The sequence below is a fragment of the Mustela putorius genome, unplaced genomic scaffold (genome assembly GCF_011764305.1).
Source record: "Mustela putorius furo isolate JIRA1106 unplaced genomic scaffold, ASM1176430v1.1 tig00003853_pilon_pilon_pilon, whole genome shotgun sequence".
In the NCBI taxonomy this organism is placed as follows: Eukaryota; Metazoa; Chordata; class Mammalia; order Carnivora; family Mustelidae; genus Mustela; species Mustela putorius.
The window spans coordinates 71,484,647-71,497,040 of record NW_025422005.1 but is presented as its reverse complement, the minus strand read 5'-3'; the positions used below and the strand labels follow the sequence as shown (position 1 = coordinate 71,497,040).

Genomic DNA, 12,394 nt, shown 5'->3' with positions numbered 1-12,394 from the left:
TTAACCCACTGAGCCACCCGGTGCCCCTGTCATATTTATTTAAGATACTTTTATTTAATCATTTTATCCCTCTTAGGTGGGTATTACTATTCCTGCTTTGCATACAAGAGTCTTAGGGTTAGAAAGGTTAGGCAAATTGCACAAGAACACACACCTGTGACAGAGCCATAGACCATTCAAACCCAGACCATGAACTCTACTTCTACACAGCAATTAACAGGCATTTGTAGTAAGAGAATCATACTCTTGGCCTGCTATAATCCTCTTATTTTATAAGAGCTAAAACCCATTCTTATGGAAGTAGGCTGATGAGAATACAGAAAGATGCATAATATCCATTGCTTTAATAAGTCATTCTCTAAACACCTGAATTAACAATTCAGCAATAAAAATATATGTCTGTTTGCCAAGAGCTCCTCAACTAGCAAGTAATACAGCACTGTGATGGGAGTGAAGATGGATATAGGTGGACCACATTCAGCTTAGAGGGATGGGGAAGCCTTCCTAGAAGGGGTGCTGCCTTCACTGAGTCTTAAAGTAAGCCCAAGGGTTACCCAAGCAAGGATGAGATAGAGCACATTCCAGGTGATAGAACACCATGTGCAAAGGTCCACGTAAGGCAAACGGTGGGAAGTGACCAGAATGAAGATGTGAAGGGGTGTCTCGCAGGCCATGGTAAGACAATTGGACTGCATTCTGAGCATGGGAGAAGCCCCTGGAGGATATAAACAAGAGAGTGTCATGGTGAGATTTGTAGTTTAGAAATACCACTCTGGATAGGAGGGCTATTGCAATAATCCAGGAGACCAGTAATTATATTCTGGACTAGGTGGTAGCAGAGTAGTTGGAGAAACATGAGCCGTTTTAGGAAGATTATTTATCAGTAAAGCACAATTGATGAAATGCAGAAGCAAAGGAGAAAGCTAAGCTAATGTTCAGATTACTGACTTGAGAAACTCTCAAAGGAATGGAAGGAGAGAAGGATCCTGGGAGGAACATGATGTGTTCCTGTGGGCGTGTTGACTTTGGAGTTGCTGTGGAGTAGCAGAACAGTGGCGTCTTCTAGGCAGTTCTGTTGCACTGGGGAGATTACAGGACCAGAAATGAAAGTCTGCGCATTGTGGGCATTGAGAAGGTATTTGAGTCATGGGACTAGATTAGTTCACCCACAGGAGGGAACATGTAAAGTTGGAGGAAAAGAGAATGAAGCTAAACACTAACATGTAAAAGCAGTGGGACAAAGGGGCACTTGGGTGGCTCGGTCAGTTAAGCATCTGCCTTCAGCCCAAATCATGGCCTCAGGGTCGTGGGATCCAGCCCCACATCAGGTTCCTTGCTCAGCGGGGAGCCTACTTCTCCCTCTCCCTCTTCCCCTCCCCTCGGATAATGCACTCTCTCGCTCTCTCTCACATAAAATCTATAAAAGTGGGGTGTAGAGAGAAAAGGGGGAGGAGGAGTGGAAGAGGAAGAGAAGGGGAAGAAGACGAAGGAGAAGCAACAGCAGCAGCCAGGAGAGCAGTAACACTGATGCAAAGGAGGAAGCAGGAAGGAGGGTTCCTAGGACATGCGTGTTCTGATGCTATGCTGAAACAGTTGTGCATTGATACCGCAAGAGCAAACACAACAATTCTCTGGAAGTACAACACCGGCAGTTCATAAAGAAATGAAGGGGGCTTATCAAAGCCCAGGAGCAGGTACACACACACACACACACCAGTTTCAACTACAGAGAAATGTTTTTCTTTTTTTCAACCTTTAGATTACCTAAAATTTGAAAAGGTTTTTCCCACAATCTATTCCTGCCCCCCCAAAATACACTTAAGAAAAAAACATACAAAATAGTTCTGGAAAGACAATGTTGCTAAAAGCTGTAAAATAGTGAAAAGTAAAAGAATTCTAAAATGTCAGGGCCACAATAGCCTTTGCAGAACATCACAACTTGTTCAGACTTGATACATTTTTGTAGTATTCTGTACTGTTCAGGATGCTTTGATTATCTCATTAGCCACTAACGTGATTATGATGAATTAGATGACTCTGGCATCAGTGGGTTATTAGACTGCTAAGAGAAAATAATAAGCAGCATAAGAGAGGAATAGGAAGGGGTACAGAGGTCTGGACAGGGGAAATGTTCCATGTATGGGTGGGAGTAGGGAGAAGAAAAAGCTGAGCACTTCCTAAATATTTGTGGCATCCCCGTTACTGAGGTAAGCTTTTTTATGTTATCTCGTTTGAAGGACTTGAGTGTGTTGCATGGTGGCAATGAGCATTTTGCACAAAGGCAGATGGGAACTTTGGTATTCATCATAGTGCCTGTATAAGAACACAACACTATTAATATTAGGGGTTATCATTAATTAAAGACTTCATGGTGCCGGGCATAATAAAAGCCTTTGTCCATGCTGTCACATTTCAGCCTTAAAACAACCCAGAGATTAAGGTTTTATAACTCCCACTTTACATATAGCTCTCATTTACATATAAATTTAAGTGAGTCACCCAAGTAAGCTCCCTGGTGAAAAAACAAATGGCATGCTCAACTAAGAATTTTGAAGAGAATGGTTTTAGAGGTATGAACAGGGTAAAGACAATGAACAAGGGATGTGAGGGTACCCAGAGACGAGCAAAAACAGGAGGTCATTGCCACCCCCAGATGGAGATAATTTGAGGAACACCGTTAAGCAGTTCTGCTGACCTACAGCTTCTTTCCAGAACATGAGGGTTAGGAATTCTAACTTTGCCGCTTTCATTGATATCTTTACATTAAACGCACCTGCGATGATTATTATGTTGAGTCTGTCAGTACCTTCTACAGCTACTCTGATCAACATTCCAATGCCAGGAAACACTTGGAGAAACTGGAGAAAATGGATGGCCCTAAACACAGCCTTCTTATATATTGAATACTGCCAAATATTCTTTCTGAAAATGCTGAATTTACCTTTTTTTGGCATCTTGTTTTTTTTTTTTTTTTAATAGTCAATGTCATGGGCTTAAAAGTGGGTTTTGGAATGTGTGCTGTTTATTAGTTCCATGAAAGTAGCTATCCGAACCAGCCAGGAACTGGAATCACCTGAAAGGGGGCACCATAGAGAAGCTACAATTATAGAAGGGTATGGATGTTGTAGAACCATGAAAACGTAGGAAAAGAGTGGAGGAATAAATATGTTGACCTCCTTCTCCCCTCTTGCCCTCCAGTCTCTGGTAATTGTGCCCCACTGGCCAGCCAAAGTCAACAATAACGGGATCCCAGGTGGTGCAGTCCATGAAGATCAGTCCTCCAGGACTAAGAGCAAGACAGAAAATGGTGAAGCATGGGTCTAGGGCACACCAAGGTTATGCCACTAGAATGCAGGAAGGCTAGGAGCCAAAGTCAAGTTTACCATGCCTCGGTCACTGTTTATATATATTATTCTACCATATAGGTTGTAGGTGCTTGGTAAATATTTGTTTAGTGAATGAATTCCCAGATGAAAGTTGAAGAAACTGAAGTTAGGGGGCTACCCATCTTGACTTTAGAAACCAGAGCCCTGACTACCCTGAAACCATCTTCTTGTCTATAACCTATTGCCTGCCCATTCAACCAAACATCATTTACTCCTTGGATATCAAGGAAACTCTGTAACAATGGGTGTCTGCTACTGTAAACCCTTTTTTGCATCAAATTTAATGACTGTTATGTGGAAACACTCAGGACTTATTGTTAGAATGCATATTTATAGTACTTACTTGATCCAGTATTTTTATCACTGAGATGGATGAGGATACCCTTGACCCCTCATTCTCTTTTAGGATTCCCACTCCCATCCCCAAACACCTGTTCCCCACTGAAAGTAAATCTTGAATCTTCTAAATAATAGAGTAAGAAAGACTAAGGAAGGAATGCCTATTTTAATCCTGAAATAATTGCTATCTAAAATTGACACCAAATATAAGTACCAGCAATATTACCAATGGAGAAGAAAAGTTGCCTTTGTATCAGTGTCCACCAAGGAGAATAAAAACAGCTCTAGGTATTTCAAATGGAGGAAATTTAAACAGGGAATTAGTTATAAAGTTTCTAAAATGTGTAGAAGTGCAAAAAGGGCAATTTAACCATAATAAACCCTACATTATTGGGGCAACTGGGTGACTTGATTGGTTAAGTGTCCGACTCTTGCCATTGGCTGAGGTCATGATCTCTAGGTTATGAGATCGGGCCTCACATTGGCCTCCCCACTGAGCATGGAGCCTGCTTGGGATTCTTCTCGCTCTCTTTCTCTCTGCCCATCCCCCATGCACATGTGCTCTAAATAAATAAATAAACTCTACATTGTCTTTCATGATTGCATCCCTAGTGCCTAGTGCAGTACATAGCATGTAGCAAGGGTTTAACAATCTATGATAACACCTGTGGGTGAGATTTGGTCTGTCAAGTTAGGAAAACCATAGGTTCTGTGGGAAAGCATTAGGATACCTGTCTGACTCTGACAATTCAGTGAATGTGGATATGTGATTTGACCTTTGATAGAAAATCATATTCAGAGCCTTCTGTTCACAACCTGTCAGTGGACAGTATTTATTGAACTAGGTGTTAGGTACTCTTCTGGGCACTTTTCTAAGCACCTTGTATTACTAACTTAACCTTCATAGTAACCCTATGATAATGGATTCACCATTTCCCATTTTACAGATGAAGATGAAATTTAGCAAAGAGCTTTTAAGAAGGAGGTCTAAGATCATACAAGAAAATAGCAAAGGGACACCTGGGTGGCTCAGTTGGTTGGACTGCCGCCTTCGGCTCAGGTCATGATCCCAGAGTCCCAGGATCGAGTCCCACATCAGGCTCCCAGCTCCATGGGGAGTCTGCTTCTCCCTCTGACCTTCTCCTCACTCATGCTCTCTCTCACTGTCTCTCTCTAAAATAAATAAATAAAATCTTTTGAAAAAGAAAAAAGAAAGAAAGAAAATAGCAGAGCCATGCTTCCACCCACAGAGTTTGGCTCTAGAGGCTACACGTAATCTCCACCCCATTTGTCTATTCATTGCTCAAGTGAGGGAAGCTTAATACCTTTATACCTTTATTTCCCATTTTTCCCTTTGTTTTCTAGGGCAGAACCCTGTTGGCTGTTTCTGTGACCTTCCTTTGGAGCTGTATTTCCCAGCGCTTCCTTGTGATTACTGTCGCTGTGTGACTGAATTCCAGTCAGAGGAAAGTGAGCAAGGATGACATGCTTCACTTTCTGGCACGGCCCGTCAAGCCTCTCACACATGGTGCTGTATCTTCTTTCCCTTTCATTCAGCTTTAGGAAGGTGAGCATGGTGAGTTTGGGTGCCATGTTTTGAAGTGTTGGAGTCACAAAATGGAAGAAGGCTTGATCCCTCCATGTTTCTGGGAGAATAGTCAGGAACCAATCAGGACCAACTTTGGTAGACTTTAAGTGAACAAGAGACAAACTTATACCAGTTTTATACCAATATATTTGCTGGGGTTGTTTGTTGTCACATCTAGAGTTATCTTAACCAATATATGTGTGCATTGAATAGATTATCCCTGCGATGTATGTCTGGCTTTTGCATGTACTTTTCCTTAGAATTCTTGCCTTCCAATTATTCACATCCTAAAAATGGATGGTCTAAACCAAGTCCATTCACCTCCAAGCATCTCTCTTCCACACCCATTAACCACAATGATAATCTCTTTCCCTCAATTCCTATAGCACTTTGTTTTCTGTGCCTTTCATGTGCCCTTGTCATAGCTTCAATTTTGGATGTCTCGTTTCCCCAGGGAGGTTTGTAAGCTCTTTAAGGTCAAGGATCAGGTTTTTATGCTTCTTATATATCTCTGAAGTATGTAATACAGCATTGTGTCCTGGGAATTTTCAATAAATATTTTTGGGGAAAATGAATTTATAAATGTATTAGGCTCAATAAAGTCTGTTTTCCTAAAAACAGTCCTTCATTACTCAAGCAGGAAGGTATGTAAACTATAATTTACTGGAGTTGGTGTTCTTATTATTCTTTTCACTGACATATACATTCTAACACTTTTTGACAACTGCTTAGAGGAGACAGAAGGCATGCTTATCAAATTTCAGATGACACGAAACTAGAGGTAATAAATAATGCACAAGATGGCAGAATCAAAACTAGGCAAGTGGGAATGAAGCAGATAGCATTTAATAAGGATAACTACAAGATTAAACTTTTAAAACACAGTGGCCCAGTTTCGCTATGGAAAGACATGGCTAGCAGAAAAAAAAAATCTCAAGTTTTAATTGGCTGCTGGGCTCACATGAGCCCAGAGTGGTACATGGGACCCCACTCAAAGTTAGGCTCAGGGCACTGAGTGACAGGCAAATTATTTAGGCTCTAAAAGGGCACCGGCATTAACTAAGTTTGCTAGGTAGGGGCCAATTGGAGGTAGATGGAGACTCAATTTTAGGTTGGAATTGGGGGGAGGAACAAAGCTCCATATTATAGCCAGGACAAGAACAGCACATGGGTTGGCTTTCAGCTGTAGTGTTAGAGGAAACCCCTGTCTGAGGCCACCGTTAAGTGTTTTCCGACAGTAAGTTAGTAGACAGTAAGTTAGATAGGGCAGTCTGGGTCCTCTGAGTCTTGTCGCAGAAGTCAAACAAAGTAGGTCTTAAAGATTTGTTATTTTAATTTTGGCCCCTCTCCTATGTCAGGGTAAGAGCTGTCCTTCACTTAAGACCGCTCACTTTTGAAGCTGAGAAATGCCATGGCATCTGGCATTTACATTCAGGTCACCTTTGAGACAGGGAGAGAAGGCAGATCACATCTTCTTTGGGCTCAGTTGGGACAATCATTCCAGGATCCTCAGATAGATCTGCTCCTAGAAGCCCACATTTCCTAAAAACTAGGATCAGAATTCTGGCAAGAAGCCTGTGGCCTTGACACTGGATCATTAAAAAAGTGAATACAACCTTAGGTGGTGTGAATAGAAGTCTAGTCTCTGGAACAAGGGTCCTGCCGTCATCTGTGCTGGTCACAACACACAGGAAGAATTGTTTCTATTCCAAATACCATGAGTTAAAGGGATACAGACAAACTGGTGTGTGTCAAAAGGAAGATGATCAGAATGTTGGAACCCAAATCACTAGTTACTTTTTGGTGGTTCAGGGTCAAGGCCAAGATGAGGGGTGGGAGGGTGGTGTCAGGCAACGTAGATATGAGAACTGTCTTCAGATAACATGAATGCAATCTTGTGAAAGAGAATATGAACTTGTTAGGTAATGCTAGAAGACAGAATTTGGACCAGTGGGTTTTAAGTCCAAAATGAAGATTTTAACCATTATAGCTCTTCAAAAGTAGAATACACTTTTTAAGTGAAAGAAGTTTAAAATATCATGTATGTTTTAAGCTGGAGTTCGGGACCTTTGGGTGGGAAGTTAGAGGATTTCTAAGGTCTCATCTAAATCTAATGTTTCATGATCTAATCAATCTTTAACTTAGAAATGTGCTACAGAATCTGAGAAAAGAAGCTTATTACCTGAGACCATTTTGGAGTTATGGTTTGGTTTTTGGAGTGGGTCTTCTCAAAAGAAACAGAACCCAAGGATTATTTAATCTGTGATAGGTAAGGGGAGAAAAATAGTGCCATTATGAAGGGAAAGGCACTCCCTGATGTGTATGGAAAAAGTAACACTCAACAAACACCACGGGAACTGCACGGAGTCTGTAATGGCATGAAGGGAATGCCAGGGAGAAGGTTGGAAACCTTCTTTCTAGTGATGCGAAGTTGTTATGTTATGTTTGTCTGACACTGCGCGAGGGGAGCGCTTGTCTATAGTGGGGAAAACACGCTTGGTCTTTGCCTCCCTACATCTGTGAGCCCTGGAGACAAACACACCTGAATCCCGTTGTCCAGGACAACTGATTGTCCTTGAAATACTGTGTTTCTATACCTCTGATCTTCTCTCAACATGTGTTTTTGGACTCTTCCTCTTTCTCACAGATGGGAAGAAACACATTCGTATAATCTCTTGGCCACCGGGGGTGAAAGGTCACTCGCGGATCTGGGTAGGAAAACGGATCCTCACACTAGGAACTGGGGGTGGTACCAGGTGTAGGGCAACCTGGGACTAAGAGAGTAGGGAGGGAGAAAGGTCAAAGTATTCATCCACAAAGGAATCACCCCATCCCTTGGCCTCTTGACCACGACGAAGCCCTCCAGGCACTCTGCTCAAACCATAGCATCTTCACGGGCGCCTTGGGTTCGATGGAAGGTGTGCACCTGCGGCGGAATACAGGTAACCGCGGGCCCGGGTCCACCGAGGTTCCCACTGCGCACAGCTCCGGCGCTCACCGCTTCCTCCGCCCACTCCTCGTGCGGTGCTCGCTGCTGCAACTCCCGCCTCGGCTGCAGCAAACCCGAAAGCGCCGGGGTGGGCGCGCGGGCCAGCGCCGGGAGCTCTGGGCATGCTCAGTCGCTCGGGCAGGGCTCGGGGCGCGAGCCGGGCTCCTCCTGCACCACATTCATCCGCTGCCAAGGGGAGCAGCCGGGCGCTCGCAGGCTCGGCGCGCGCTGCCCGAGGGAGGACCCGGCCGCCACCGCCCCGCCGCCTCCTGGAGCCATGGCAGCGCTCGGCCACCCCGCCGCCTTCGGCCGGGCCACCCACGCCGTGGTGCGGGCGCTGCCCGAGTCCCTGTGCCAGCACGCGCTGAGGCGCACCAAGGGCGACGAGGTGGATTTCGCCCGTGCCGAGCGGCAGCATCAGCTCTACGTGGGCGTGCTGGGCAGCAAGCTGGGGCTGCAGGTGGTGCAGCTGCCGGCCGACGAGAGCCTTCCCGACTGCGTGTTCGTGGAAGACGTGGCCGTGGTGTGCGAGGAGACGGCCCTCATCACCCGACCCGGGGCGCCCAGCCGGAGGAAGGAGGTAACTGTCCGCCCCGCGACGCGAGGGGCGCGGCCGGGAACGCGCGCCGGGCCCTCCCCCGCCGGCCGCGCGGGAGTTGCCGGCGGAATCGCGAAATTGGCCCCCGGCTAGTTCAAAACTTCACCTTTTGGGGGAGAGGGTGTGTGTGTGTGTGTGTGTGTGTGTGTGAGAGAGAGAGAGAGAGAGAGAGAGAGAAGTTCATTGTTCACGCCTCCTGGCTGTCGGCACAGCTGGGGTGCCTCCAGGACGCCCCGACTGAGTGTGGTGGTGCGGACTCCGGCAGGTGGGTGGGGTGGGGAATCCACCTCACTGGCATTTTTTATGCGTAAAGAGTGAACAGTGGTAGCGGTAGTGCAACTCTGAGCGTTTCCCAGAGAGGGTTGCTGCTCCTGGCTGGGGGAGGAGTCTTGGGGGGGCAGCGCTGGTTTGTGACACTGAAGCCCCCAAGTCCTGCCTAGGGCTCGGAGCCGCGCGTGCCTGAGGAATCAACCCGGTGTTGGTGGCACAGACCTAGGGCGTCCCGAGTTACTTTTTAGTGGTGGCGAGTGAGTCGGGCAGAAAGCGACGAGTGTCAGGGGAGTGGTTTGTTGGTGAGCTGAGAATACGTGTTCATGAATAGGCGAGGTGTGGAAAGCTGTCCTCGGCGTAGGGTGTTGGGGGTGTGTGTCTGTGCGTTTAATTAAAAATGGTTGTTTCAGAAATTCCGTGATTTTTACGATGTTTTTAAACTTACAGCAATTAGAGCTTTGTGTGTTCGCAAGGGAAAGTGGCTACTTTCAAATAGTGCAGCTTGTGAAAATGGCTGTGATGGCTTTAAACCCAAGGCAGGTTAATGGGGAGAAAGAGAGTGAAAATGGATTTTAAAATGCCATCTGGCATGGGTTCCCCTTATCACCAGGCTAAAAGCCCAGCCTCAAGACTCTGTTTCTGTTGGCATCAAGTGGCATTGCAAGAAGCCCCTGGTTTCTTTCATATCTGGACGGTTAGGGATTCCTCCCTCCCCATTTCGTCTTTATTCGGTGGACATTAGAAATGCCTCATAGAGCTCATAGTTAAAATATGCTTACTCTACACATGCTTCACTACTTAGTTGATAGAACCATACATGGGCTGAGAGAATAAGTATATTGCATTTATTTCTTACTGAGACAATTCAGCTGTTGTTCACCCTACCTTAGCAGAAAACAAAAAGAATAACCGGTCTCATATTCTTTACCTTTTATTTCCTTTGCCACACCTTTGAGTCATTGAGATGGCCCACTCTATTTTAAACTGATAAGCATATAACCCCACGTGAATACTTCTGGTGTGTCCTAGGCCATAGGGCACAACTGTGGTTTGTATTTAAAAGAGTAAAAGACGTTTCAAAAACGCTTTCAAAATGGTACTCCTTTGATGAGGGTAGTCCAATTTCCTGTCAAGAGGCTGTTGCTCGTTTAATCATCCATTTCATTTTATTCCTATAATAAAACCTTCCAAATTTTGGCTTCCCGATTGTAAGTGGGCAGTGATCCTTCTCCCCTGTCAGATTTTGAGGCATACATTTTAAGCTGGCTTCACTCTTCTATCAATCTAGTGGCTCTCTGCCAGAGACCTCACAGTGTGGTGGATAGGAACATCAGATTGTAGCTAATTCTGTGACCTTGGGAAGTGTCTCTTGCCTCAACTTTCTCACCTGAAAAGTAGACCTAACACTTATTTCATAAATTTGTTGTACTAAATTTGTTAATCCATCTGAAGTTTATAGGGTAGGACATTTTATGAATGGTGGTTGTTATTATTTACTTAACAGTGGGTCATGGAAGATTTTCTTTTTTTTTTGAGCAGTGAGAAGTCTGCTATATACTGAGGTAGTTACAGTGACATTTCCCCTTCCCACGGTGAAGGGGAGTCATATTCACACCTTAGGATCCATCCTAATCTGCTTTGTAGCACTTCCTCCCAGCTTGAGTTTCCTACAGGAGCATATTGTCTCCCAAAAATGCCTTTACCGTTGCATTTGATCTGAATCAGCAGAGTAACAGGTCTTGTAGCCAGAGAGAGCACGGGCAGTTGTGTTGGATGGGGTACTTCCGGAAGGCAGGGCTATGCAGTCTTCTGGAAGACTAATACTCTTTGAAATCTCTCACCAGTTCACTGCCTTAGTTGTTGAGTGAATAAATGAATGAATGAAATGCTAACTAGCTAATATTAACAAGCTCATAATAATTCCTTCAAGGTTCTCTTTGGACTGTTGTATATACTCTTCATGTGATACCTACCTCCCTAACTGAAATTCCACAACAGCGAAGGCATTATTTTAAGATTATTGCCGCTGATCTCCTTTGCCATCTGTCTCCTTACTCTCCATCCCGTTCTCCATGCTGTAGAGTCCAAGTCTCTAAGCTGGTCTTTCTAAAACTCAGATCTGATCCTGTCCCTGCTCTGATGAAGCTTCTAGAAGAACCCTCCATTAAGCTTGATAAACCCATGGAGTTGTCCTCTGTTTGCCTTTCCAGTTTCAGTTCCAACTCTGACCCTACCCCAGGTGCCTCCCAACCTTTTGGCTCAAGCCAGGTTCTTTTACTAAAGCTCACCACGCTGTTCTTTTCTAAGCATACATTTCTCCTTTGTCTAGGACATTCTTCCTCTTTTCTCTCTTCTCCATTCTACCTAGCTGTACTACTCATGCATCATTTCTCAGTTTGCTGTTATCATTAATATTATCAGCTAATCTCTATTGGGTGCTTGCCATTTGCAAAACATAGTGTCAGATTTATGACATGGATTTCACTGAATGCCCACATCAACCCTTTGAGCTCAGTACTATCATTATTCTTACTTTAAAGTTGATGGAACTGAAGCTTAGAGAGATTAAATACCTTGGCCAAGGTTATAAAGTGGAACCAGTGAAACTAGGACTTGAACTCGGATTTGTAGCACTCTAAAGCTCTAGTCCCAACCCCTGTGATACTAAACAACCAAGCGTAGGGTTGGTCTTCCTTTTATGAGCACTCTAACTCTCTGCACTTCCTTCTATGGTATCTTTCATACCATATGATAACGACCTGTTTTAACTTTCTGTATCTCCCCACTATTATAAGAACTCTCGGGACAAGGATCACATCTGCATTCCTTAACATTTTATTCCCAGGACCTTGCACACAAGAATTATGCAGCAAATGTTTTGTTGGACACGTGTGTCCATGACTTTAGATCAACCTTAGGTTTTCTTGCTTAGGACATATTTGGTGTTTTGCAGGCATTCTCAGTGGAGTCCCAGAAGTTTCGTTACAAGTACAGGTGATTTATAATTGTTTTGTTTTTCTCTTCCTTTCCTTGTACCTGTCTCTGTCTCTTGTTATTTTGCTTGTTTTTATAATTCTGGAAAATTACTTTGTCAAAACATAGTGATATTTAATGACTTTTCTTCCTTGGAAGGAAGGACTGAGAACTGAACTCAAGAAAGTAACACTTCTGTGAAAGCCACAGTGGAGCCTCCCAAGATTAGTAAACTGCAGGTGCTGTCTGCA

General features: G+C 44.4%; 1 protein-coding gene across 1 annotated transcript in view; it reads left to right on the top strand.

The window, feature by feature from the left end:
- Positions 1–8,444: 8,444 nt before the first annotated feature.
- The window catches only part of DDAH1 (dimethylarginine dimethylaminohydrolase 1), a 134,159-nt gene continuing 130,209 nt past the window's right edge, over positions 8,445–12,394 (top strand). The window contains exon 1 of the mRNA XM_004752674.3: positions 8,445–8,882. Within this exon, the coding sequence (XP_004752731.1) occupies positions 8,580–8,882 (303 nt within the window). The 5' untranslated portion in view covers positions 8,445–8,579. The remainder of the gene's footprint in view (positions 8,883–12,394) is intronic.